At 62.8% G+C, this 25,897-nt stretch overlaps 2 protein-coding genes across 5 annotated transcripts; one reads left to right on the forward strand and one right to left on the reverse strand.

Annotated features, from left to right (window-relative positions):
* The first annotated feature begins 1,699 nt into the window (after positions 1-1,699).
* Positions 1,700-5,412, forward strand: TSSC4 (tumor suppressing subtransferable candidate 4). 3 transcript variants are annotated; one of them, XM_054438594.2, is made up of 3 exons: positions 1,700-3,679; positions 3,826-3,980; positions 4,141-5,412. In XM_054438594.2, exon 3 carries the CDS (start codon positions 4,164-4,166, stop codon positions 5,151-5,153), a length of 990 nt encoding a protein of 329 aa, XP_054294569.1. In that variant the 5' UTR covers positions 1,700-3,679; positions 3,826-3,980; positions 4,141-4,163; the 3' UTR covers positions 5,154-5,412. The 3 variants fall into 3 exon arrangements, with proteins under 3 accessions (XP_054294569.1, XP_054294568.1, XP_054294571.1); XM_054438593.2 differs by having other exon boundaries at positions 1,928-2,350; XM_054438596.1 differs by having other exon boundaries at positions 2,339-3,393.
* A 640-nt stretch (positions 5,413-6,052) lies between these two features.
* Positions 6,053-25,868, reverse strand: TRPM5 (transient receptor potential cation channel subfamily M member 5). 2 transcript variants are annotated; one of them, XM_054438918.1, is made up of 26 exons: positions 25,826-25,868; positions 25,055-25,122; positions 24,632-24,762; positions 23,855-24,035; positions 22,861-23,027; positions 22,051-22,234; positions 20,281-20,345; positions 19,921-20,112; positions 19,480-19,582; positions 17,651-17,769; positions 16,865-17,215; positions 16,652-16,792; positions 16,460-16,583; positions 15,801-15,946; positions 15,169-15,281; positions 14,827-14,919; positions 14,454-14,712; positions 13,785-13,903; positions 13,285-13,417; positions 13,001-13,175; positions 9,291-9,444; positions 8,650-8,831; positions 8,201-8,333; positions 7,559-7,631; positions 7,067-7,133; positions 6,053-6,570 (listed from the first exon to the last, which is right to left on the reverse strand). In XM_054438918.1, the coding sequence occupies exons 3-26, from the start codon at positions 24,746-24,748 to the stop codon at positions 6,464-6,466; spliced, it is 3,498 nt and encodes a 1,165-aa protein (XP_054294893.1). In that variant the 5' UTR covers positions 24,749-24,762; positions 25,055-25,122; positions 25,826-25,868; the 3' UTR covers positions 6,053-6,463. The 2 variants fall into 2 exon arrangements, with proteins under 2 accessions (XP_054294893.1, XP_054294892.1); XM_054438917.1 differs by having other exon boundaries at positions 6,053-6,573.
* Positions 25,869-25,897: the final 29 nt, after the last annotated feature.

Here is a 25,897-nt window from a genome sequence, read left to right on the forward strand (position 1 = left end):
GGTCTCTGTTTTAATGTGAATGCTGGTCAGCTGTGCCTATGAGGCATGTTCGGCCACCCACAATCATCATGGCCTGAACTAGCTTTTCAGGTTTACTTTAGAATGCGTTTGGCCAAGAGGTGCCCATTCAGCTGGTTGGGGTTGCTTAGAATTTTACTTTGGGTTTAAACCAGGGAGCAACTCCAGGTAGCAAGGGCCGTTTTTGGGAGCATTCTCTGTATTGTCTTTTGGGAGAGGCCCTGTGTTGCCTGCAGCCTCTTCCACCCTGCCCCTTGGGCACACAGTGTAAGCAGGTGGGCAGGAGGGGTTGGGCGGCCAGGGAGTGCAGTGAGGTGGGCTTGGGGTAGGGGCTGGGTGTGCTGCAGGACTCTTTTTCCTCCTGAGGGATGGTAAAGGATGGACACACTGCCCCCTCCCGAGCATTTGAGGGTCTCTGCCCTGCCCATCTGTTACCTGTAAATGGTCCTTTGAGGAACTGGTGGCTCAGGCCTGAACCACATCTCAAAGAGGCCGGAGGGGAAGAAAGACCTCATTCTACTAGGGAGCCCACCCAGCCCACCAGCGAGCGATGGTTTTGGGGCGGACAGGCTCTGGGGCTAAGCAGCCCCTGCACTTCCCCGTCCTTTTCCCTTTGGCTGAGCTCCTCCAGCCAATGGGCTTGGTCTAGACTCTCCTGTCTTTCCCCACATCGTGGGGTGGGGCTTGCTCTCTGGGTCAGGCTACTTTTCCCTAGTTATAGGGAGGGGGATGCTGGCACATTTCACTGTTCCCTGGAGGAAATGAGTGCCTGGGAATTCATGTCTAGGGCTCCCAGCAGCCTCTCTGCAGGCCAATTTGGAAACTGTCCCCAGCCCTGCATTTTAGGGGGTTACAGAGTCTCTCAGCAGGCCCTCCTCCCCTGCTGCTCCCAACTTCCAAGCCTGCACTGGTTGGGAGAACAGGATGGTCCAAGGAGCCCCCTCTCTACTTTCCGCTGTGTTGCCTGTGGGGAGGGAAGAGCACTTTAAGGAATAAGTAATCCCAAAGGTGCACAGCAGACCGGAGGCCGAGGAGTAGGTCCTGCTTCCCCTCCTTTTCTCTAGGCTGAGCCACAGCAGGTCCTTGAATCCTATTTCCCAGCGGACGCCAGGACAGCAGGCCCTGGGGGAGTTCTCTCTTGAGCCTTTCAGAGGCACCGGAGGTCTAGCAGCCAAGGGGAACTCAGAATCCTTGAGTGTGTGGGGCATGAACTCTCCTAGCTGAGAAGGGGCACAAGGTGCCAACCACCTAGGGCCCTGTGGCCAGGAAGACGCGGCTTGTCGCAGGGAGAATCTGGGCCCTCGTCCTCCCTTCAGGGCGGGCAGCTGACCTGCCCCCTGCCGCGGACAGGCGAGGCCAGGCTGCTGGCTCCCAAGCATGGCGGAGCCCAAACCTTCCCTGCTGCCGCCCACCCAGCCACGGCTGACTTGGAAGCTTGAGGAGCGTTCAGTGGCCTCCATCATGCCCGGCAGGACCGGGCACCTGGAAGGGCCTGGCCCTCGCTTCCCTGCAGCGCCCTAGGGGGACGTCTCAGTGCCTCCTGGAGCCCGGACCAATGCACCACAGCTGAGGGCCCAGAGGTGTGAGGGTGGCCGGGCAGTGGCCCCGAGGACGACGCCCCACAAGTTTGCGGCCAGGGCCCAGCAAACCCCTAGGGGTGGGAAAGCGTCGGCCCAGCCAGCGGGTCCAGCAGGGCCGCCCCCTTCACCCGTGGCCCAGCGGTCACGACCCCGCGTCCTCATCGCGGGCTGGGACCGCCTCTGCGTCTGGCCTGAGCGGGAGTGTGGGATCCTGGGGAGCCCCGCCTCGGTGCACTGACAAAGCCCAGCTGGGATGACAGTTACCGCTTCCGGTCAGGACCGGAAGTGCCGGGAACGGCATTAGCCCTCCGTGCGAGATGACGCACTTCCTGCCTGAGGCGGCCGCTGTTCTCGCGGCTTCCGGCAGGTGGCGCTGAGACCACGGGAAGCCAGCCTGGCTGTCGGTTAGCCCTCGAGCATTCTGGGAATTGCAGGCCTGGCCCCTCCTCTTCCTGTTCTTGGTCAATTCCGGTCTTGTTTCTCCAACAAATGCTGCCGTTTCCGGGGCTGCTTCCGAGCCGGACCCAAGGGCCGGGGCGTGGAGGAGTAGAGGGGCGAGCGCATGCGCACACGACTATACGTCCCGACAGGCGTCGGGAGCGGCGGCCCAGTGCCTTGTGGGAGCTGTAGTTTTGCAGGCGCGGAAGCCGTGGTGCTCGGCCGGCAGAGCACTCGGTTTCCCAGAGGGCTGAGCGAGCCGCACGGACGTGCGGCGCCGACCAAGATGGAGACTGCCGAGCAGCCTTGAGCCGGTAGGTTTGTGGTGAGGGAGGACGGGCGGCGCGGGCCGGCCGAGCCTCCGGAAGGTCACCGAGCGCAGCTTTAATACCTGAGCTCGGAGGCCCCGCTGTGCTCGCCGATCCCCGTACCTCGCGGCAGGGCCCTTGGGACCCACAGCATCCTTGTGAGGCCCGGACCCGGGCCTGTCCAGCCCGACTTCGCACCGAGAGCCAACTTGGCACCGAGAGTTCGTTTGTTCTCTGGCGGGGAGGTCTTGCTGGCACATATAGTGGAGAAAGGCCGGGCTCTGCGTTCATGTGGAGAAAGAGACGGCTTCCTTCAGCCTCCGGACATGAAGGAGTCAACTCTACTTTCCACTCGTTGCCGGGTTTCGCCGAGAACCCCGAGAAACGGACTACCGGAGTCCCTATCTTGCAGTCCGGTCCCCGCTCCCCCTCGGAGTGCCCCGCTGACCGGGCTGCTAATGGCCGCGGCGGCGTTCCGCTGCAGAGGACGGGAGTGCGAATCTGGGAAGCCGGGTTCTGGTTGAACTCCAGCTTCGTCTGCAACATACTGTGTGACTTGGGCAAATTATTTCCCCCGCCCCGTTCCTGCCAGCTTTAAAACGGTCGTCAGTGGGGGGTGCTGGGTATCCCCTTTCACTGGGGTGGCTTCTTCACTGAGGACAGTCACGCCTCAGAGGAATTGAGCTCCTGCCTGTGTTTGACCTGGTGGGGAGGGCACTAAGAGCCCCTAATAGTACCCCGACCCCATCCTTGTTGGGTGCACAACACACAGGTCACCCTGGGCGGGCAAGGAGTGTTGGTAGCAGGAGAGGAGTCAGTGGATGGACGGCCGAGGACAGTGCAGAAGGGTGTGGCTGGGCCGTCTTTTTTTGCCTGGAAATGCAAGCTCTGAGGCACCCAGTCACTCCACCACTAAATGGGTGCAGAAGGCAGCACTTGTCTGCCCAGCTGGAAAGGCAGGGTATGTGCCGAGTGTTACAGAAGGAAGGCCACTGGAGGTCGCTTCAGGAGCTGCGGGGATTTACCTCTGCCTAACAGGGCTGCTGAAGGTGATGGTCGACACCCCACTTTCCTGAGAGCTTGACCCCCAGATGCCAGGGCCTTGGCTGCAGATTCTTTGGGAGCTCCCGGGGATCTTCCAGCAAATAGGAGCAAACCTTTTCCCCGTGGATCAGGAAGGTGCATGCTCTCTGTGGAATACCGACTGCTCGCCCCGCACAGCAAGCAGCTTATAAGTGGCCCTACTGCCTGATCTCAGCCCTGGGTGGCTGCTTACTATCAAAATCGCTTAGTAGCTCCAAGCCTGCCTGCAGAGGGTTGGCACGATTAAATGAGGTAACGAGTCAAAAGTCCCTACCCTGGGTCCTAGCCTGTCAGGGGCTCCGAAAACCCAGGCTCAGGTCGGTCCTGCCCGACACCTGTTTCACACATGTGCGATCTGGTCTGAGGTTGGTCCTCTCCCCCACCCCACCCACCTGCAGTTGAGCAGCGGAACAGAGGCAATGCAGGGGCACTCTGAGGCCTGAGACGACCACGCCTGTGCCGCTGAGGACCTTCATCAGGGCTCCGTCCACTTGGCCCATTTGGCTGTCCAGTCACACTCCAGTGTCAACCACTGGCACCCAGCAGCCAAGAGGTGAGAGGAAGGCTTGGAGGGGAAGGCGGGACTCCACCCTGTGTGGGACAGTTGTGTCAGTTGACCCTCCACTTGTCCAGGGGCAGTGGATCTGCAGGGGGAACTCATTCTCAATACTGTTCCTCCTGAGAAACAAACTTCCTGGGCTGTTTTGGTTTAGGTGTGGCGTGGCCCTGGGAACGCATGGCTGAGGCAGGGACAGGTGAGCCGTCCCCCAGCGTGGAGGGCGAGCACGGGACGGAGTATGACACGCTGCCTTCCGACACAGTCTCCCTCAGTGACTCGGATTCTGACCTCAGCTTGCCCGGTGGTGCTGAAGTGGAAGCACTGTCCCCAGTGGGGCTGCCTGGGGAGGAGGATTCAGGTCCTGATGAGCCGCCCTCACCCCCGTCAGGCCTCCTCCCAGCCACGGTGCAGCCATTCCATCTGAGAGGCATGAGCTCCACCTTCTCCCAGCGCAGCCGTGACATCTTTGACTGCCTGGAGGGGGCGGCCAGACGGGCTCCATTCTCTGTGGCCCACACCAGCATGAGTGACAATGGAGGCTTCAAGCGGCCCCTTGCGCCCTCAGGCCGGTCCCCAGTGGAAGGCCTGGGCAGGGCCCATCAGAGCCCTGCCTCCCCAAGGGTGCCTCCGGTCCCCGACTACGTGGCACACCCCGAGCGCTGGACCAAGTACAGCCTGGAAGATGTGACCGAGGTCAGCGAGCAGAGCAATCAGGCCGCCGCCCTGGCCTTCCTGGGCTCCCACAGCCTGGCTGCCCCCACTGACTGCGTGTCCTCCTTCAACCAGGACCCCTCCAGCTGCGGGGAGGGGAGGGTCATCTTCACCAAACCAGTCCGAGGGGTTGAAGCCAGACATGAGAGGAAGAGGGTCCTGGGGAAGGTGGGAGAGCCAGGCAGGAGCGGCCTTGGGAATCCTGCCACAGACAGGGCCGAGGGCCCTGTGGAGCTGGCCCATCTGGCCGGGCCTGGGAGCCCAGAGGCCGAGGAGTGGGGCAGCCCCCATGGGGGCCTGCAGGAGGTGGAGGCATTGTCAGGGCCTGTCCACAGTGGGTCTGTGCCAGGTCTCCCGCCAGTGGAGACTGTTGGCTTCCATGGCAGCAGGAAGCGGAGTCGAGACCACTTCCGGAACAAGGGCAGCAGCCCCGAGGACCCAGGTGCTGAGGTCTGAGAGGGAGATGGCCCAGCCTGACCACACTGGCCACTGCCATCCTGCTGCCTTCCCAGTGGGGCTGGTCAAGGGGCAGCCTGGCCACTGCCTAGCTGGAATGGGAGGAAGCCTGCAGGCTGCCTGTAGGTGGCACCGGCGGCCCTGGCTGCAGCTCTGGGCGGCGTCCTCCCGAGCAGAGATCTTGCTGAAGCTCCTGGGGTGTGGGCTGGAAGCACTGGCTCCCTGGTAGGGACAATAAAGGTTTTGGGTCTTTTTGAGACTTTGTGTATATCTGGGCCCTGCTTATCAGTCGGCAGCAAGAGCTCCCCACACCTGACCCTCGGGTGCCAGACCACTCGAGGGTGGCTGACATCTGCATCCCTCACCAGCACATCACCCAGGTGACAGCAAGAGTTGGAAACCCCAGGCCTCCTCTAGGGCTTGTGGCTCAGTGGCAGGTGTCCAGTGAATGCCCTCAATGGGCCTGAGTGGGTACAGAATCTGCCCTCCCCCAACCAAAGCCCACATGATGCCATCAGCCCCAGGCCTAGTGCAGACCACAGCTTGGGAAGCGAAAGGGAGATGACAAAATGGGTGTGGACAGAGGAGGCTGGGGTGAGTGGGCAGTTGGGGGCCCTGGGCAGGTGTTTGACTGAGCCTGGGGTCCAGTTTTATCTGGGCCAGGTGGGGTGCAGCGTTTTCCAGGCTCCACTGAAGATAAAGCAGCCACTGGTGCCAGCAGGGGCTGTGTCCTGGGGCCATAAACACCAGTGTGTGCTGTACTGGCCATTGGGTGTCAGGGGGACAGCTGACAGATGCAGTGGATGCCCAGCCGTGTCTTCCAGGAGCCAGTCACCTGAGCCCCAAAGGACCTTTTGGGTCTTAAGTGACAGAAATTCTAACCACTAGTGTTTCAAAAAAAGATGAGTCTCTTGTCAGGCAACACAAGTCAGGGTAGGGGTGGGTGCAGACCCCAGAGCAGCTGCCCAGTCTGGATGGGGGTGCTGCCCTGTCACACCACAGGGCCAGCTTTTCCACAGTGCAGGTTGCTCAGTTTCCAGGTAGGGACACGGCGGGGCACGTTTTCTGCCCGGGGAGTTGTGCCTGACAGGGGAGACAGCCCCATGACACTGCTGTGCCTCCGAGGAGGCCAGGAGGGACAAAGAGCAGTTCCTTTGGGTGAGGGTCTGTGATGAGGCACCAGGAGGGCCATTGTCTGCTGGGGGCTGCTGCCCCCTGGGGGTTCCGCTGGAGGTCAGCAAAGGTCAGTGCACAACGCCCAGGGTGGCCAGCTGAGGAGAGGTGGCCCCACACGTGGCAGGCCAAGCAGCTCAGGTGTCCGAGGGAGGCTGGCCAGCCCCGGGTTGTTCCCGGCCATCTAAACCCCCTCTGTGGTCAGCAGCCACCAGCTGGCTTCCCTCGCCACAGTGCCGAGAGCCTGCTGGGAAGGAAGGCCTCCCTGAGCGGTGGGAGCCAGCAAGGCAGGCCCAGGAAGGGGAGAGGTAGCTGGCTCAGAGGCAAGGGCCAGGACGCCGTGGCTCTCAGAGTGAGTCCCCACAGGCCAGCCTGGGGAAGATGGGGAGCCCAGAGACAACCAGGCCTCCGCCTGCACTCCTGGGACTAGGAAAGCAGCCCCTGTGAGGCCGAGGGACCCTTTTGCCTGCTGAGCAGGACAGCCCAATAGGGCCCACGCCAGGCAGAGCCTCAAGAGTCTGAGTGAACCACATTCGGCCCTGACCAAGGCAGAGGCTCCATCAGAGGGCACCCACACCACCCTGAAGAGCCGTGTCCAGCCAAGGCCTCCTGAGACTCCCAGGCCAGGCAGGGAAGGCAGAGCACACAGCACAGCCTACGGCCCCCCAGCTGCTCCCACCAGCCGCTGCAGAGTGGGTACCCATGCCCGCCCTCATCCCACGCTCCCCAAACAGGCTTACTCCAGGGGCCGCCACCCTGGGCCAGCATGTCCGCCACGGAGGACACGAGCACCGAGCAATAGTTGATCTGGAGGAGGGAAACATGTCCGGGAAGCCCCAGGGCGCTCTCAGGGCAGCAGGGGACAGGCAGCCTCCCCATCTCCCCTCTCCTGCCAGGGCCCCCGCTGCCCCGTGACTCCTCCCTCTGGGAGCTGCCGCTCAAAGGCAGGGGTGAGTGAGGCTCCCGTGAGGCGTGTAGAGTGAAAGGCGAGGGGTCTTCAATGTGAGACCCCTCATTTAAGGCTGTAGCCTCTCAAGTGGCAGGGTGGGAGCAGCCACAGGTGGGGACGGCCCCTCTTCCCCAGGACCCTCCTCTGCCCACTGGGGTGCTCCTGTCCTGGCTCTGGTCTGCCTCATCTCTGTGAATCACCGGGCAGGGCTGTGGACACATCCCCATAGCCCCACACAGCCACCCGCTTCCCGTCAGGGAGAGGAGCTCCGGGGCTCGCTTGCCTGTGACTCCAGACATTTGATGCGCTTCTCCTGCTCTCTCAGCCCCCCGAGGTACTTGGCAACAAAGTCCACTCTGCGGCAGGAGCAGGCGGTCAGGCTGTGGATTGCCACGCAGCGCTCTGCGTGTGGGGAGCCTCCCCATCCCCCCAGGCCTCCCTGTGTGCCCGAGTTTGGGGTGCCCTGGCCCTTTCCCTTCCCCCCTCATGCCCAGAGCTGGTGGCACCAGGACCCCTCAAAGTGCACCTGGCGCAGGTACAGAGCACTCTATGCCTTCCCGGTAGGGCTGGGGTGCTGTCCCTGCCTGGGCACACCACCCAGCAAGACGGTGCAGGGCAGGCAGTCGGGAACAGGCCCCTGGAGCCAGGGCTGGAGGGAAGCCAGGGGTGGGTATTCCCACTCCTGAGACCACAGCAGGGAGGGCGCCACGGTCACTGTGCACGCTCCGTTTTTGCCTGGCCGGGCGTCCCAGCAGGGTCCTGCACAGGTCAGGCTGGAAAGCTAGGCCCCTGGGCTCGGCCAGAGCCCTGCCTCTACCCCTTCAGCTTCAGTTCCCCAGCTCAGACCCTCTGTCACTGGCGCCAAGGGTACATCCCCGCTCAAAGGCAGCCCGACACCCACCGGTGATCAGGACAGGCCCCCCACCTGTGGGCGGTTTTCCGCAGCACCTCCCCCTCGCTGTCCCTCCTCCGCTTGTCCATCTTGCTCAGGAAGTTCTCCTTCTGGACTGTCTCCCAGGTGACGACCTTCTGGTCCAGGGGGTCGGGCAGATCTCTCTCTGGGAAAGCCAGGCGGCAGCCAGCATTACTAGAGCATGTGGGCCTCAGTGGCAGAGCCCAGGCCTGGTCCCGGGGCGAGGTGGGCCAGGCAGAAGGAGTGAGTGGGGCCCAGCCAGGGGATGGAGGGCAAGAATAGCCTTGGCCAAGCTGCAGGGGGACGGGCTCAGCTGTGCCAGCCTGCACAGAGCCCAGCTGAGGACCCACAGGGCTGAGGAGGGGCCCAGGTCTCTCCAGACCCGCCTTCGGCACACAGCGCCGCCCTGGGACCCGCCACCTCGGCCTCACCCAGGTGCTCCTGCTTGTGCTCGGCCTCACCCAGGTGCTCTCGCTTGTGCTCAGCCTCCTTCTTGAAGACCCTGCGCAGCGCCAGACTCAGGTGGCTAAGCAGGATGAAGGGCGGGGCCAGGGCGGGGCGCTCGTGGTACTCCACAATCAGATTGTAGCGCTGGAACTTCCAGAACATGTCTGCGTTGCCCTGCACCACCTGGAACGTGTAGCTGCAGGGGCACAGCCGAGCCGTCACCTACCGGCTCCCCACGTCCATTTGGGGGACGCATCCCCCCTGCACCCTGATTGCTGTTGGGGAGCCCTTTTTGAAACCAAGGCCCAGCACTGCTTCTGCGTTGCCTCTGGGGTGTGTCACGAGGGGTCCGCTCTCCTTGGGTCTTCCCCTGTCCACTCTGCTCTCCTGGACAAGCCCAGAGTTCTCGCCACAGTACCGGTCCCCCAAAGACCCAGGCCCTGCTTCCTGGGACTGAGAGGGTGGCCCACAAAGTTCCTGGTCTTGGGTAGGCAAAGCCCCACAGTCCAGGCTGTGCCGCCTTCTATCTGCCATGAGGCACCAAGCCCCACCCTCCGCGGCGCACCAGGTGGGCTGCAAAGGAGGCGGTGTTGGGGAATGACCCTCTGCTCCCTCCGCTCCAGGGCTCTCTCCTCCAGGGGTTGGGTGGAGTCACCTGAACATGGCGATGAGCAGGTTCATGAGCAGCACGTTGGTGACCAACAGGAAGGTGACCAGCAGGAGGATGACCAGCCAGTTGGCATAGAGGCTGGGGCAGGACGGTGAGTCCTCCAGCAGCAGTGGGTGGGTGGAGCAGTTCACACGGGCTTCTGGAAAGCAAGGGTGCTGTGGGGACCAGACCGGGGACAGCCACAAGGGCGGCCTTAGGCAAATGCCCCGAGATAGAGAGCTTAGTCCTGGTGTTGAACCCAGGGTACAGGGGTGCTGGTTGGGTGACCCACTGTCCCAGTTCACCCAGGACGGCCTGGGTTTTTAGCAGCGAAACCCCCATCACAGCAAACCAGAACCAGACAGGTGGTGAGCCCCACCCTGGGCCCCCTCTGCCATGTCTGCTGAGCTTCCACCGGGGGCTGGAGTCAGCCAAGGCCACAGGCCCTGGAGGTAGAGCCAAGACCCCTGGAGGGATGGAAGGTGGGGGACAGAGGGGTCACGGGACACAGGTTTCTGCTGGTTGTTGCATGTGTTAAAACCTCCACCCCTCCTCCAAAAAAAGCCTCTGCTGTTGAAGGTTTGGGGTGAGCTGCTGAGGAAAGGGAGATGGGGTCCTTACCGCAGGACTTCTCAGAGCCTCTACAGCACTAACGCCTCTGATTATACTCCAAGCTGGGGAGTAATTCTGCCACCTTTCCAAAATGTATTGAGCCAGCAGGCTCCGGATAGGGCTTGCTGCAAGCCCTGAGGCACCGATCCCGCAGTGGGCCACTCAAGTCAAGAACATTCTTCAGGCAGCGCACTCTGGGAGCTTGCAGGCTGAGCTCCCTCAGCCCTGGGCAGGGACACCCTGGAGGGGTGGCAGATCTCACTCCAGTCCCTTAAAACCAGACCCTCACACCTGCTTCTCCCTTGCAGGGCTCAACCCTGGACCCCCACCCCACCCCAGCCTGAAGGGCAGGAGGAGGGAGCTGCAGTGGGCATCAGGGTGCTCGGGGTCCCAGCCAGAGGCCAGAGCGTGCCCGGGCCATCCGGGACCACATATCCACTCCATATCCTAACCGAAGCTCCACTCTGTCCTCCCTCCCCAGCCTGCACGCTGGCGTGTGTCTGTATGAGCCTGTACATGTGTTTGGATGTGCCTGGCGCACATGCTCATGTGTGAGTCTGCGTGTGAGCACACTGGCACACACACGGGCACATTCAAGTGTATCTCAGTGCCTGCCAGCTCCAGGTTGCCCTGTGGTGGGTTCTGCGGGGTCTCCCCTGTTCCCAGGTTCCTGCCTCTGTGCCTGGGTCCTGAGCTGGAGGGGTCCGTTCTCCCTCCCAGGGTGAATTCCTGCCTTGTTTCTCCCGAGTGAGTTATTGTGGCGCGTTGGCCCATGTGTGAGTTATTGAGTGTTTGTGTGTGCACTGGCAGTCAGTGAGCACCAGCCCTCCCCACGCTCCCACCCCAGGCCTGCCCCTCCTCCGTCCGCCCTGGCCACCTCCAGCCCATGAATCTGTTCCTGGGCAGACTGATGACCCCTCTCCTCCCTGCACTCTGGAGGAGCGGGCCAGGGCCAGCCTGGAGAGCCTGTTTGTGAAGCCGTAAATCTGTCTGATAAAAGCAGCTCTGAGGAATGAGACCCCCACACCCTCCCCGACTCTGTGATTTGGGAAGGCGCCACCAGGCCGGGCTGGAAATTAAATTGTCCCTGGGGCCTGGAGCCCCAGAGAACAAGCTCATCACCACAGCTCAACCCCAGCTCCGGCTTGGCACGAGTGCAGAGTGGGGCAGGGGGCTGTTCTGGGCTCTGAGGAGACCTGCAGGCTGTACAGGAACTGTCTGAGCCTCAGTCTCCCTCTCAGCCCAGCATGTGTTAGTGAATAACTCTCTGCCCAGCAGCATGAGGGGCTCACAGTGAGTGGCTGGGGTTCAACCTGAAGGGTGCAGATACTTGCTTGGCAGCTGAACGGAGCCCAGGGAATTGCAGCTCAGAGAGGGGAAGTGACAAATCTGAGACTCTCAGTGGGCGGCCAGCGCTGGCTCTGTTGCAGGTGTTTCAGCACGGGGCTCTGAGATCCAGCAGCACCGCAGACCTCCCTGCAGCACGGGGCTCTGAGATCCCCACAGCACCGCAGACCTCCCTGCAGCACGGGGCTCTGAGATCCCCGCAGCACCGCAGACCTCCCTGCAGCACGGGGCTCTGAGATCCCCATAGCACTGCAGACCTCCCTGAGGCAGCACTCGGAGCAGGGGCCCCTCGGGAGTCTGTTTCCCTGCCTTCTCCCATCAAGAAGGAGGCTATGGCCAGGCCTGTCTCCTCACATGAATGGCTGGGACTGGCCCACCAGAGATGGAGCCACTCAAGAAAGGGGGGACCCCCAACCCTGCCCTGGCTGGAGGAGCCCGTCTAGAGCTCCTTCTGCCTCGAGGGGCCCTGTGGACGGGCAGTGTTGGAGGCCATATGGTGAGGGCGAGGTGGGGTCGCAGGCAGGCAGGGTCTGGTTAAACTAATGGCCTGGAAAATGAATGCCTGTGATGAGCAAACACCAAAATGTCAGGAGGGGCTGCGGGGGCTGAGAAAACAGCCCAAGGAAATGAGCCCCGCTGGGAGAGGCGGTTTCCATCACGGCGTCGCCCCCGCCTGTCCCCGGAGGCCTGTGTTTGCTCCGGTCTGGCCGTCATCCCCTCAACAAATATTTATCGCGGGTCCCGAGCGCTGCTCCGCAGAGGTTGGGGTCAGTCCTGGGCAGCACGTTGTGCCATGACTGCCCTGTGCCGGGCAGCCCTAGCCTCCTGACACCGCCTGAGCAATGTTTCCCTGCACCTTCTCTGCCGGATCTCCAAGGCTGCGGCACCCCTCGAGGGCCGCAGGGCCTGGCTGGCTGCTGGTCCACCTTCCCAGAGGGGCGCATCCCCTCCCAGGTCGGGGCTCCTCACTGAGTCCCAGCCATCCCAGGGGTCTGCACAGGTCCCTGCCCCACCCCACAGCTCCCCACCAACCCATCACTACAGAGGCCCCCATGGCCAAGTGGCTCTGACCCCCGCCCCCTCCCCACTGCACTGGCTTATGAAAAAGTTTCCAGAACCTCCACCAGCCCCAGCCAGCTACAGGGGTTGGCCTGGGGACACCCACACGCATGGACAGGCCACACACACACGTTGGGGTGGGTCCCCAGGAACAGCCAGGGTGCCTTTAGGAGCGGCCTCATGGTAGAGGGGCCTTGCCAGCAGGACGGCGTAGGGGCTCTGGTGGGTGCCCTAGGCCAAGCAAGTCCCTGTGGGAGGGCAGAGGCCGGGGCTGTGAGGAGAGCCGGAGGGCCCAGACCCCAGACGATGGCTGGGACAGCCTTTGGGCCCACTCTGTGCCCTTAGTGCCTGCCTATCCCTTCCCCCCCGATAGACCACCCCCAGAGCAAGACTTGCCGTTTGGCCTCCCCAAGCAGGAGGCAGCCCTGGCTGCCTTGGGGTCTCCTTGTGTCTCCTTCCCAGCCCAAGGCCCCAGGTCGGGGCTCCGTGACTGGAGCTGCCTCTATCTCGGGAACCAGGCCTGGCCCTTTGTAGTGTGGGGGGCCTGGGGACCAGGCCTCAGCCGCTTTTCCCATCTCTGTTCCAGGCTGGGGTCTCCATGGCCCCAACAGACCTCTCTGGAGAGCCTCATGCCCAGGGCTTATGCACACAGGGCTCCACTTTGTCCCCACCCCCACCCCCGCTGGCTGTGTGCAAACCATCAATCTCGTCCAGTGGGATCTGTCCGAAGATCTGCAGGTAAGGCCGGTAGAGCACCCGGCGGAAGATCCACTCCAGGCGGCCGTCATGGGGGTGCAGCAGCGCCTGGGTGGTGACACCGTAGGCCACGAGCCACACGCTCAGAAAGAAGAGGAAGAAGAAGACGTCCTTCATCTCCACAGGGCAGAGGCAGAGAGAGGGGTGTCAGCGGCCAGCCGGGTGGGGTCCGGGCAGGGGGCTCGCTGTCCCTCCAGGGCCAGGGCCAGGGCCCCCGGGGGCTCACCATGCGCTCTACCACGATGATCTTGGGGCCCAGCTGCTTGTGTACGGCAAAGATGTGGATCAGCCGCAGTGTGAACACCATGAAGTCCACGGCGAGGACTGTGCGGCCAGCCTCAAACGCCGAGGGCAGCATCCTGGAGGACGGGAGGCTGATGCGGCTGCGGGGCCCAGAGAGGGGCAGAGGCTTCCCCAGGGGCACACAGCATGCCGGCTGCGGGCAGGGCCAGGGCCAGGCCAGGACTCCTGGGGCCCTGAGCTGCTTCATCTTTTGTTTATTTATTTTTAAGAGACAGGGTCTTGCTCTGTCACTCAGGCCGGAGTGCAGTGGCGTCATCACAGCTTGCTGCTGCCTCAACTTCCCTGCCTCAAGTGACCCACCCACCTCAGCCTCCTGAGTAGCTAGGACCACAAGTGCCACCGCCACACCCAACCTGCGTGGCTTCATCTGGAAGCCTGCCCACAAGCCGCCCTGAGGCCACACGGCCTCTGGGCCCCACAGACCTGCAGGTGACACCCACGATGAACAGGAAGATGGCCACCATGTCACACTTGTTCCAGTTGTCCCCCACATACAGTGTGAACTTCTTCACCAGGTGTGTGTCCTCATCTGTGAAGAAGCCCTGGGAGCGAGGCAGGCAGTCCACTGACAGCTGTCCAGCCGCCCTCGCTGGGGACAGCCCTACCTCGACAAGCTCAGATCTGTAAGGATCTGAGGGTTCAGTGTGCCATGGGGATCGGGGTTCCATCTATGACCAGGGCCCAGGCTACCAGTGGGACTAGGGGTCCATTGAAGCTATTCCAGGGCTGTCTGGGGACAGAAGGTGAGGTCAGTCTCCACTTGGGGCCAGGGCCTCTTTGTGCCCAGGGTCTAGGGATCAGTTTATGCAGTGTCTGGACTCAGTCTGTGATACAGGTCAGGGTTCAGACTCTGACGAGGGAGACCATAGTCATGCTCAGTCTGGAGCAGGGCTGAGGGCTCGGTCTGGAGCAGGGCTCAGGGCTTGGTCTTTGACCAGGATCATGGCCACTGGTGACTGGAAAGATGGGAGGCCCCCACGCTGTTCTTGTTCTACAGGTGGGGAGCCCCACCCCGAGAGGGCAGGACCCAGCTTAGGTTGCCCAACCTGAAGCTGCAGAGTGGAGGGGACCCAGCCTAGTGTGGCCACCGACCTGCCGGATTTCCTCCAGCACCAGCGTAAAGACCCAGAAGTAGAGGGTGACCTCGGGCCCTGAGGGGCCCTGGGGGGGCGGCCTGAAGCCCACCAGCAGGACGTAGGTGAACAGGAAGAGGAAGGCGAAGTACATGACCACGTTCCCCAGGAACACAGTCACGGGAGCGCCCCAGAACTTCCGCCAGCGTGTGAGCAGGAAGACAGCGCGTGGGCCTCCGTCACCCTGAGCCCTCGGCGCCTCCACCAGCTCCTCCACCCTGTGCCGCAGAGAAGGCTGCGGTGGTGAGGCTGGTGCCCAGACGGGTGCCCCACCAGAGTCCAGCCTCCAAGCCACCAGTCCCCTCCACCCTGCCCGGCCCTCTGCCTCGCACCGGCTGTGCAGGCCATACAGCGGGCTCTTCTCCGTGTCCAGGCTGTCCAGCTCCTGCAGGTCCTCCAGGCCTGTCCTCAGGGGAGCTTCCTCACTGCGAGCACAGGAGAGCTCAGGGCCCGCAGGAAGGGCTCCCAGAGGTGCCTGCCTGGCTCCAGGCGCTTGGCCATCAAAGTGCCCACTGGGATGCAGGGGCTGTGGGGAGTGGGACCCGCAGGGAGGCTGGACTTGGGGGCTACAGAGTCAGGCTGCCACCAGCACCGGCGAGGCCCAGGCCCTCCCGGTGGCTCCGGCACATGCACTGCTGCCTGCCCCGGCGGAGCAGCTCACAGGCCTGACCCACCTGAAGGTGATGAGGTTGGTATAGATGAGGGCAGGGCAGAGAAAGGCTCCTAGCAGCCGCAGGATGGGTGTCCCTGCAGCCATGTCCCCCCACCAGATCCTGGTCAGGAAGGCCTGAGGTGAAGGCAAAACTGTTGGCTCCAACTCTGCACCCTCGCCCAGGCTGCGCCCTGCCCCATGAATGCCCTTCCCCCAGGTGCCTAGCCCACGTGAGCTGAAGGGGCGCCCAGCCCAGCCCTCCCTCCTGGAGCCCCCGTCCTGGTGGGGGACGCGCTCCTCGGGGCATTCATCGCAGGGGTGTGGGGTCCGACCCTCCCTCCTGGAGCCCCCATCCCGGTGGGGATGTGCTCCTTGGGCCACTCATCCCAGGGGTGTGGGTTGAGCTGCTGCGCCCTTCACTAGGGAAAAGATTGGGCTTGGGGGTTGGGGAGGACTAAGAGGAGGAAGTGCCACTTCCACTGAGCCCAGAGGCAGGAGGAGTGTGCCTGGTGGAGGAAGCCAGGTGGGTGCCTTCCAGGAACAGAAGCCCCACCCCGCCCCCTGCGTGCTGAGGACGGCAGTGACAGGGCAGCTGCAGGCTGGGAAGTCAACTCAAGCTGGGCCCAGCTCTCCTTGAGGACAGCTGGCACTCACCTGAACACCATCGTGGGCAAAGAAGGCCTTGGCATCAGCCTCGGTGGCCAGGTGCAGGCAGGTGGTCTTGCTCCAGCAGCGGTTCCGGCGCACCAGCAGGGCGAAGGCGCGGTCCTCACTGTTGCTGTAGCACTCTGAGAAGAGGTCTGCCCCCCGGAGGCCCTGGCCGCTAGGACGAGACGCCGATGCCCGGCCCGGCCCGACCCCCGACGCCCCTCCTCCATCCCCTGCCCAGACCTGGGCTCTGCGGCCACACCCTGCGTTCACCACGCAGGGCCCAGCCAGGCCTTCTGCCCCCGCCTGGCCTGCTCCGGGCCCTTCCTGAACCTCCGTCTTTCTCCGGCTCTTTCCCTCCCCCAGCAGGACAAAGGGAGCCTCCACCGCACTGAATGTCCCTCCACCCGCGGCAGAGCCCAGCGTATGCCCGGGGTGTGAGGCTGTATCGTCCTCACCACGTGCACAGCAGTCCCACACTCAGGGTCTGGGGCCGCCTCCACCCCAGGCAGAGCCGTCTGTCCTCTCCTATAGAGGAGGCCACTGAGGGCACCTGGAGCCCCACGGCGGTAACAGGAAGCCCTGGCGAGGCCCAGGACCCTTCGTCTGACCCTTCTATCACATCCTCCCCCGTCGCGCGCGCCTGGCCCCAGCCAGTCACTCACCAAGGGCCAGCTGCTCGTATTTCGCCTCGCGCATAGCTCGGGCCGCCTCGGCCTCCGTCTCCAGGTGCGACATCTCTTTGAGGATTTTGCAGGCGGCCAGAGCGGCTGCCACACCTTCCTGGCCCTAGGAGACCTGGTCTCAGGAGGCCGCTCCTCCCCTGCCCCTGCACTGGGCCCGCGGCCTCGGCTCACCATGGCCCAGAAGTAGGTGGCCATCTCCTGGCGGTTCTGCAGCACGGCCCACAGGAACAGGTCCCGCCAGGGGTTCTCGCTCTTCTGGTTCAGGTCCAGCAGCCACTTCTGGCCTGTAGGCCGCTTGGCCGGGCACTTCTCCTGGAGGACATGGGCGTCGGCCTCCGGCTGCGGCCCCAGCCTCACCCTCCATCCCCACGGAGCCCCGCTCACCGCCTTCCTGCGGCCCCCCAGCCGGCCGTCCTGGTAGAAGCCTCGGCAGGCGTCTTGCAGGAAGTCCTTGAGTACGCGGGAGACCTCGTGCAGGGAGAAGGCCGGTGGCCCCGCGGGTGGCTCCCGGGCCTGCTGCGTGCCCAGGCCGGCCAGCGTCAGCCGGGCCTCCTCCTGCTTCCGCTGCAGCAGGTCGAAGAGCAGGCTCTTGGGCGACACGGAGCGGTAGAGCTGCTGCAGCCGCCCATACGTCAGGAAGTCGGCCATGTCTGCGCCATTGTCCACAAAGAGGCGCACAAACTCGGGCTTGTTGCTGACCAGGGCGTCCACCATCACCTCCTCCAGGTCACGGGACTTGGCGGCCATGGGCACCCGAGGGAAGGGGGACAAGAGAGTGAGCGAGAGACAGGAGGAGGGGGGCCCAAGGAAGGAGAGAGCAGGGAGCATGGGGATCCATCCCCAGGGCCAGGTCACGCAGACCTTCTCGCTCTCCTGCACCCCAGCCTGCCCCCTGAGTTGGGGCGAGCACAGAGAGGCCAGTCGTGAGCAAATGCTGAGGGTGTCACGACCCTCTTGGGCTTTGGGGACAGCCGGCACCCAGCCAGCTCTGCCTGGGCCAGTGAGCAAGGCAGAAGCCCGGGCAGAACCGTGGCTTGGTCTTGCCCCGGACCTTGGGACAGCTGGGCAGAACAGGCTCAGCCAAGCAGCCCGCAGGGTGCAGGAGCAGGCAGCGTGGGCAGCTCGGGCAGTGCCGGGATGGGGAGGCGGGTAGGCAGGGCTGGGAGGCACCTTCCACTCCACGTCCCCATTGAAGATCTCACTCTTGGCGATGTCCACGCGGTCCCAGGCCACGGCCAGCTTGAGCTCATCCAGATAGTCCTGAGGCTCCTGGCTGTGGCTCTTGCAGGCTATGGGCAGAGCAGGCAGGCACTGGTGAGGGTGGAGCTGAGGGCCTGACAGAGCCGGGGCACAGGGTCCCCGAAGGTGGGCTGCCTAGAGACGTGGAAATGGGAACTTCACGCTGGGACTTGAGGGGGCCCATGTGCCACCTCTGAGCACCAGCAGGAGGCACGAGACTTTGTGCAAACCGCAGGAGAAGGCGTGCTGCCCTGGTCTGCGTCGGGACGGCCCATCTGCTCCCATGTGAGGCAACTTCCTCGGCCGCAACGGGGGTACCCTAGCTAACACCTGGGCCTTGAGGCCACTTGCTGGCACTGAAGGTCCAGGACACCCTTCCTGGATGTTGTCGGGGGAGCACGTTGGGCCACGTTTCCTCCACGGGCAAGACTTGGCCATGACTTGGTGAGGTCACCAGGGTCACACAAGGGAAGCCTGCAGCACCTGGGCTGGGTGCGCCTGCTGGAAACCGCTGTCCTCACCAGACTCGCACGTGAGGCTCACCAGCCTCAGCCTCCACAACCATGGACCCCGTAAGACTACGGTGCCTCTCTCAGGCCACTGGGACCAAACTGAGACTGGTGAGAAGGGGCGGGGGAGTTCCTAAACAGCGGGGGTTTCTTTGACCTCCTTGTCCTGGTGAGCTTTCTAAACCCAGAGCCACCCGCAGTCCAGACACACTTCCCAGAGCAGCCCCTCACTCAAGGTGTCCCCAGCCCCTGCTCAGCAGCGCCCCTCCCTGCTGGGGCTGTGTCTGCCTGCCAGCGTCCAGCCCTTCAGTACGCGTTCGTCTCCAACAAAAAGCACATCAAATGCTAATCAAAATTTTCCATCAGTGGATGAACAGATGCATCACCCACGGTCTGTCCACAGGGTGGAACCTGACTCCGCCTTACAAAAGGAATGAAGCATGGAATGGCATACGCTTCAACATTGGTGAACCGTCGAACCCTCCCACTGTCTGCAGGGAGCCACGGACACGAAACGCCCGTCAGCAAATCTACAGAGACAGGAAGCAGATTGATGGTTCCCAGGGGCTGGGGGAAAATGGGGAGTGAGTGCCAAGAGGTATGGGCTCTTTCTGGGGAGATGAAGGCTTCTGGAATTAGATAAAAGTGATGGTCACCCCACCTCGCGAATATACTAAAAACCACTGAATTGGCCAGCGCGGTGGTCCACGCCTGTAACCTCAGCACTTTGGGAGGCCGAGGCGGGCGGATCACGAGGTCAGAAGTTTGAGACCAGCTGGCCAACATACTGAAACCCCGTCTCTACCAAAAATACAAAAACAAAACTAGCCGGGCATGGTGGCAGGCGCCTGTAATCCCAACTACTTGGAAGGCTGAGGCAGGAGACTCGCTTCAACTCGGGAGGTGGAGGTTGCAGTGAGCCGAGATCGCAGCACTGCACTCCAGCCCGGGCGACAGTGCGAGACTCCGTCTCAAAAAAACCAAAAACCAAAACAAACAAAAAACAACCCCCCCCCCCCCAGAACATACCGCTGAATTGAGAGCTTTTAGTTTTAAGTTGTGGTAAAAAAAAAACCCACATGTGATAAAACTTGCCAAATACAGAGAGCTTCATGAATCACACGTCATCTTTCCTGGGAAGGGGCAGGCGGGCGAGCGTCACAAACGTTGGCCAGGCTGCCAAACCCCAAAGCGGCTCCGAGCATCAAGCTGCCTGATGGCGCCTGCCGTGCTTACCCTGCCCGCCCTCACCTTTCACCAGCGCCTTCAGGATGACCGTGTCCAGCTCCTCGGAGCCCTCCTGCTCGAAGTCGTACACGGTGAGCAGGTGCTGGTGTGAGGTGATGTTCTGCAGCTGAGCACCAGAACAGAGCCCCCGGGGGACCGCATCAGCCAGGACGGGGGCAGGGGCAGGCCGTGGTCGACACCAGCGGAGGCACAGGCAGTGCCCCCAGGTGAGCCTTGCAGCCTGCATGCCCACCGCCCACTGGGCCTGTCCCGGGACCACCCGCAGACCAAGGGGCTGCCTGGGTCTCTCTGCTCCCTGTGGGCCTGAAGCGAGAGTGGGTGAGGGGCCCGGCAGCCTGAGGTGGGAGGAACGGGTTGGAGGCTGCATCGCAGGAGCTCTCCCAGAGGACCAGCCCCCGACCCCGGAGGAGGGGTCGGGAGGACAGGGGAGGGGGTAGCACATACCAGCTTGGTCCAGCGCACGATGTCCTCCCAAGAGAAATGCTCGCTGGGGAACTTCTCCTTAAAGTGCTTCTCAGCCACCTTGGGCACCAGGAGGTGGGGCTGGTTCACTAGGGCAGCGAGCACATCGGCGATGCCCCCCGAACCCGCCAGGATCAGCCACGGGGCAGCCTGTTCCACGGCCCTGGAGATCCTCTGAGACAGGGAGGGAGGGGAGAGCGGACCCCAGATCAGCCCAACGACATCTGGATGCAGGTGTCAGGGGTGCCCCCATCCCTTCCAGCCCTGTCCCAGGGTGCCCGGAACCCACCACACCCCTCCACAAGGCTTCAGCCAGCCAGGGGGCCTCAGCCAGGCCCCTACCTCCAAGGTGCTGGGGTCACCATTGACCAGCAAGCAGAGGACAGGGATCTCGATGCTGCCAGTGCCTGTGGACAGGGCACCCGTGAGGCCTGAGGACCCTCCGCCTGGGGTGACCACCCGGATCTCAGGCTCTCAGGCCACCACATTTTCTGGCCAAAAGCTGGCTCTTCCGAATAAAGTATGGGCTTTGTCTGGGCCACGTGACACAGGCTGCTTTTTACAGCCCCTGCCATATGGGGGCCGAGGGCTCCAATTCTAGCCTGCACCACCCAGTAAGTGCACTTTGTGGCAACAGCTGGCATATGGCTGTTAAAATACAAAGTGACATGGAGGAAACGGAGCACCCAGCCTCGCAGGTGCACCGCCACACTGCATGCGCTCATGCTGAGCATGGCAGAGGCAGCATCTCGACCATCGAGGGAGCTCTGCTGGGCGGGCTGCTCCTGACTGCTCAGCAAACCGAAGAGGTACAGGAGGGAGTCTTCAGGTTTCTCCCCCAAACAGAAGCTGGAAATGAGACTTCTATATGTGAAGCCCCCAGAGAGGCCTGGACCTGCCCCCGTCTTCTGTGAGGGAGTGAACTGCCTGGAGGCGCCTTAGAAACCCACAGGGAACTGGGCTCCCGGGCAGGCCCCTAACTTTGAAAGGTGCCTCCTGATTGAATCTGGAGGATAAATCAGGCCTGGCCAAACGGTGCCTGGGCCAGCGGGGCTTCCGCAGAGCAGAGCTGGACCCTCTGCCTATGTCCTCAGAGTTTGATGAGACTTTGTGTTTTCAATTCTAAAGAGTGCCCAGTTGACTGGGCACAGTGGCTCATGCCTGTAATCCCAGCACTTTGGGGGGCCAAAGCAGGCAGGCAGATCACCTGAGGTCAGGAGTTCAAGACCAGCCTGGCCAACATGGTGCAACCCCATCTCTACTGAAAAAAAAAAAAAAAAAAAAGCCAGGCGTGGTGGCACATGCCTATAATCCCAGCTACCCGGGAGGCTGAGGCAGGAGAATTGCTGGAACCTGGAGGTGGAGGCTGCAGTGAGCCGAGATTGCACCCCTGCACTCCAGCCTGGGGGACAGAGTGAGATTCTGCCTCAAAAAAAAAAAAGAGGGCTCAGTTGGCCTTGCCAAGAATTTACATTTTTGTTTCTAAATATCGTATATTGTTCATAGATGTTATAATTATATGCTTGCTAAATATTGTATATTGTTCATAGATGTTATAAATAATTATATTCTTACTAAATATTGTATATTGTTCATAGATATTATAAGTAAGTATATGCTTGTTTACGAATATTATTTACACACTAGCATTTTCTTAGTAAGTCCAGCTTTTGAATGTGCGACTGGCCGGAGGTGCCCATTTCTCGGGTGACGCTGCCCTCTGGCGGCAGCATACCTCATGCCTGGCGGCGGGAAGTAGCCCTCTTTCAACTCAGATCTCATTTTGCCTCTTAGAGCCCCAGAGCCTCTGACCACGGCAAGGCCCAGTGAAAACAGAACTGCACCTGCTCTGGTGGGAATGCCACTGTCCAGTCAGAGCCACTCTGTCCAGCTGTGCCTCCTCCACCGCTCTGCCCAGACAGCTTCTCCTCCCAGGCCCCCACGGCCCAGGTCTCGGTGCTCAGGCATGTGGGGTGCGTTCTGCCTGGGAAGCCCTCCCCCTTCTCCCTGGCGGTCACCCCCACCCTCCCACAGGCGGGTCCCTGGATCCCCACTGGGTCCCAAGGCAGTTGCCCACCAACAGCTTCCCTGGGTGGCTGGGGCGGGCCTCACCCCCGTAGCCCGTCCTCTGCTCCGAGATGTGCTTCTCCAGCCTCAGCCGCAGCTCTGTCAGCCCATCGCCCTTCCCCGGGGGGCCTGGCTCCACCAGGATGAAGTGGGAGAGGTTGCTGTCCAGTGAACAGAGGGGGCCCTGGCTGCCGCTGTCATCCTCAGGGTAGTGGACAGGAAAATCCTCCTGCGCCCATTCAGGGAGACGAGGCTGAGCCCTCGGGAGGCAGCTTGGGCTGGGTCCCGCTGCGGGATCCTCCCTGCCAGGCCGTGCACACCACACCGTGGGGCCCTGCACAAGGCTTCTGCCTGAGCCTTGGTTTCCCCACCCTTCAGACAAAACGAGGGACGAACAGCTGGGGCCCGGGGACCCTCCTTCGACAGTCAGGGGCAAGGGCGGTGGGGAGCGGGTTCTTTCAGACAGAACCACGGAGACAGCCAAGGCTGCCGGAAGCACCTCCTTCCCAACTCTAGGGCTGGCGTCCAAACATCCACCAGGGGCTGCCTGGGCCTCCCTCGGCAGTGCCTTAGACAGACCCCAGCATGGGGGACAGAAGCTGCTTGCCCAGGTTTGGAAAGGGCTTGGGGCCCAGGCCCATGTGGTACAGGAGAGGGTGAGGGCCCGCGCCACAGTCTACACTGGCCGTTCCCTGTGCGGTACTGCCACCTGCCGGCTATGTGCTGGCTCTGCCCACTCCCCGCTCTTCCTCCAGCCCGAGTCCTGTCCTCCCAGAGCTCTGCCCGCTGCCCAAACCTTCTGAGCCCCTGCCTCCAGGCCCCCAGCAGTCGTGGTGCTGGGAGCTGGGTGGGCACCTGGGCCTCCTCCAGAATGCGGCGGTGCAGGACGCGGCCCAGCGAGGCCATGCCGACAGCAACCACTCGGACCTTGGTGGACGTGCTGGCCAGCGAGTGGTCGCGCACGGCCTGCCCGACGTGCCTGGCCAGTCCCACGCGGAGGGCACTGGTTAGGATCCAGGCTCCTGTGGGGGTGGAGGAGGGGCTCATTGTGCCACACGCCCCAGGTCTTCCCTAGCTGGCCCCACGCCCTAACCCCTAGGCCCAATCAGCAGCCAGTTACCTGGGAGCCAGGGGTGGGTGCTGGGGAATGCCTCACAGTGGGGTGGGGAAGCTGAGGCCCAGAGAGGGCAAGGCACCCACCCAAGGCTGCTCAGCAGTGGAAGTGGCTGGGCCCAGAACCTGTGAAGTGGCACCCCCACCCCGCCTGGAGCGCACAAACTGGGGCCCAGTCCCCCCACCGGGCTCCCTCTGGGACCAATCCGGCACAACTCTGTCCAGCTGCCTCTGCTGGGCCAGAATCCCAGGATGTTTTCCCAAATGACAAAGCCCTCGGCCCTTGTCTGGCTGGAAAATCTCTTTGGGTTTGCCACAATCATTTCTTTAGTGAGGGATCCTGAAACCTCAAGTCCTTTTCTCCTGGGTGTTGTATAGGCCAAGTTGCCTCAAAAAAGAGCCCAGCCATTGGACTCTGGCCCCTGTAGCTGGCGGCCCGACTGCTTCCCCAGGGGGTCCCACCCTGTATACACCTGGGTGCTTTGGTCCCAGGTGAGTGGGAGCAGGGACATCTCATGGCGGCCCATGGGCCCTGCTAGTGGAGGGGGCAGCTCTAAGGAAGGGCCAGGCCCAGCTGGGGGAGGTCCTGGTCCAGTACCTAGGCACTGCTGCACCTGTGGGTACTGCAGAGGACAGGCTGAGAGTTTCGGGAAATGTTCTCGTGATGGCCTAGAGAGTCAGGGGGTCGGGCTGCCGTGTGGGGTGGGAGTGCTGCCCGTGCCAGGTTGGGGCTCACCTGTGCTCTGAGCTGCCTTCACCAGCCCCTTGCGCAGCACGTCCCGAAGCCAGGACTTCATGGCGAAAGGCTGCTCCTCTCCCACCAGGGACACCACCAGGTTGGGGGCCGGCAGGTGCCACTCAGCAAGCAGCAGGTCAAAGAGCACAGACGGGGCCACTCCGCTCGGCACCCGTACAAACTGCAAGGCGGGTCTGCAGCTCAGGGCTTTTGGGGCACGGGGCATGGGAGCTGCTGGGCATTGGGGGGGCTGGACACAAGGGGGCACTGGGGAGGTGCTGAGCATGGGGTGACACTGGGCACTGGGAGGTGCTGGGCATCAAGGGGGCTGGACACAGGGGGTACCGGGGAGGTGCTGGGCATTGGGGGCAGGTAGCAGGAGGAAAGTGGCCCCCAATACCCCTTTTGGGACAGGGCCAGTCCTCCCTTGACCTGCTGTGCGACCTGGGCAATCCTGACCCCTCTCTGGGCTGGCACCCCCTCAGTGAGCCGAGGGCGCTGGACAGAGGTGGGGCCCTGGATGCATTTGACCTTGCACCTCCAAATCTCTCGGGGGGACTTCAGGGGTCCCGGTTATTGCAGGGAGGTAGGAGGCCGGCCAGAGCCACTCCTTCCAGCTCTGGAACTCTGCCTGTCTGGGGGCTTTGAATATGGCCCCAAGGGAGCAGACCCCAGGGGTGAAGAGGACCCTGGCGCTCAGCTTCCAGTGAAGGAAATGGGGGCTCATGGGTTCCAGGTCAAGGCGGACATCACCTGAGGCGTGGGGGCTGCCCCTACCTTGCCTCGCTTCTTCCCAGACCCTCCAAAGTCGACCTCGCCCCTGTGCAAGCCCAGCTCCCGCCTGTCTTCAGCATCCCCGGGGCTTCCGGGACGGGGGCCTTGGACATCCTGCATGGCGGCCTCTAGAGCTGCAGGGATAACCTGGCCCTTGAGGGCTGAGAAGGCCCATCCCCACCTCCCTCCCCTCAGGGGGCTGGCTCTGCCTTCCCCTGGGAAGCCCCTCTCCAGCCAACATGCACAAGGAGACCTGGGGACTGCCCTCGGGCCTCTCTGCCCCAGGGACCTTCTCTCCAGCCGGGCCCTGCCCAGCGACCCCCTGCGGCTCCGACTCTCGCTGCAGCACCGCCCCAACCAAGCTCCTTCCCAGGTGAGGATGGGTTGTGTGGGGCTCCACCACCGGCGCCTGGTTCCTCTACTCACCCCACTCAGGGCACCTCAGGTTGGCCACACCTGCAGACACTTCTCCAGAGGCCTTTTGTGGGGATGACCTGGAAACTCTGAAAGACTCAGCAGAGGACTTGCAGTCCCCTGGCCACACAGCCCACCCGCTCCCAGGACAGGGATGTGGAGACACTGGGTGCACCTGGGCAGAGGTGAAAAGGTGAGACAGGTGCCCTCAGCTCAGGTGCAGGAGGCACTGTGGACAAGGGACCACCTTCCCTGTCCAGGAGGTCCAGGAGGCCCAGGACACACAGAGAGGGGAGGCCTTGCCCTGGCACACACAGCATCAGTGGCAGAGCTCTTCCCACGATGCTCCCGCATCAGCAAGTGGGGGTAGAAGAGGCCGTGTGTGCCTCAGCCCTATTCCCTCAACCCTCATGGGGCTCACGGCTCCCAGCTGCCCGGTGAGGTCGGGCATCTCAGCCCCTCTCTATGTGGCAGGGATCCAACGATCGGCACTGGCCCCTCAGCACCCTGGCCCTGAGGCAGCAGCTCTGCCCTTGCCCACAGCCTCATCTGTCAGCCGCCCAGCCCCAGCCTGGCTGACCTCGGCCTGGCTTGGCCCCACCTCCCTCCGTTTGCTCCTCTGAAAATTCAGTATTGGAAGCTGGTGCCTGAGGACAAGTCCTGGCAGGCTGAGGGCACCTGCTCCTCTGTCTGTCCTCCTGGAACCACGCTCCGGGTCACAGGCCGCTGGGCAGAGGTCTCCCTGGGCCCCCAGCCACCCTACCCTGTCCGACCTGGGGCTACCTGGCAGCTCCTGATCCCACAGGGCTGTCCCTTGGTTCTCCTGTACCCACCCTGTACCCAGGCGCTCTGGGC

Source organism: Pongo pygmaeus, chromosome 9 (genome assembly GCF_028885625.2).
Source record: "Pongo pygmaeus isolate AG05252 chromosome 9, NHGRI_mPonPyg2-v2.0_pri, whole genome shotgun sequence".
NCBI classification, from domain to species: domain Eukaryota; kingdom Metazoa; phylum Chordata; class Mammalia; order Primates; family Hominidae; genus Pongo; species Pongo pygmaeus.

Bases quoted from the DNA above. Each gene is read 5' to 3' on its own strand.
- TSSC4 (XM_054438594.2), top strand. From the start codon at position 4,164: ATGGCTGAGGCAGGGACAGGTGAGCCGTCCCCCAGCGTGGAGGGCGAG.
- TRPM5 (XM_054438917.1), bottom strand. From the start codon at position 24,748: ATGCAGGATGTCCAAGGCCCCCGTCCCGGAAGCCCCGGGGATGCTGAA. The intron at 22,235-22,860 runs GTGCCCACCCAG...GAATGGGCGCAG, and splicing joins GCATTCTGGAGGAGGCCCAG to GAGGATTTTCCTGTCCACTA. The intron at 13,904-14,453 runs GTCGGTGGCCAC...CCTCGCTCCCAG, and splicing joins TGCTGGAGGAAATCCGGCAG to GGCTTCTTCACAGATGAGGA.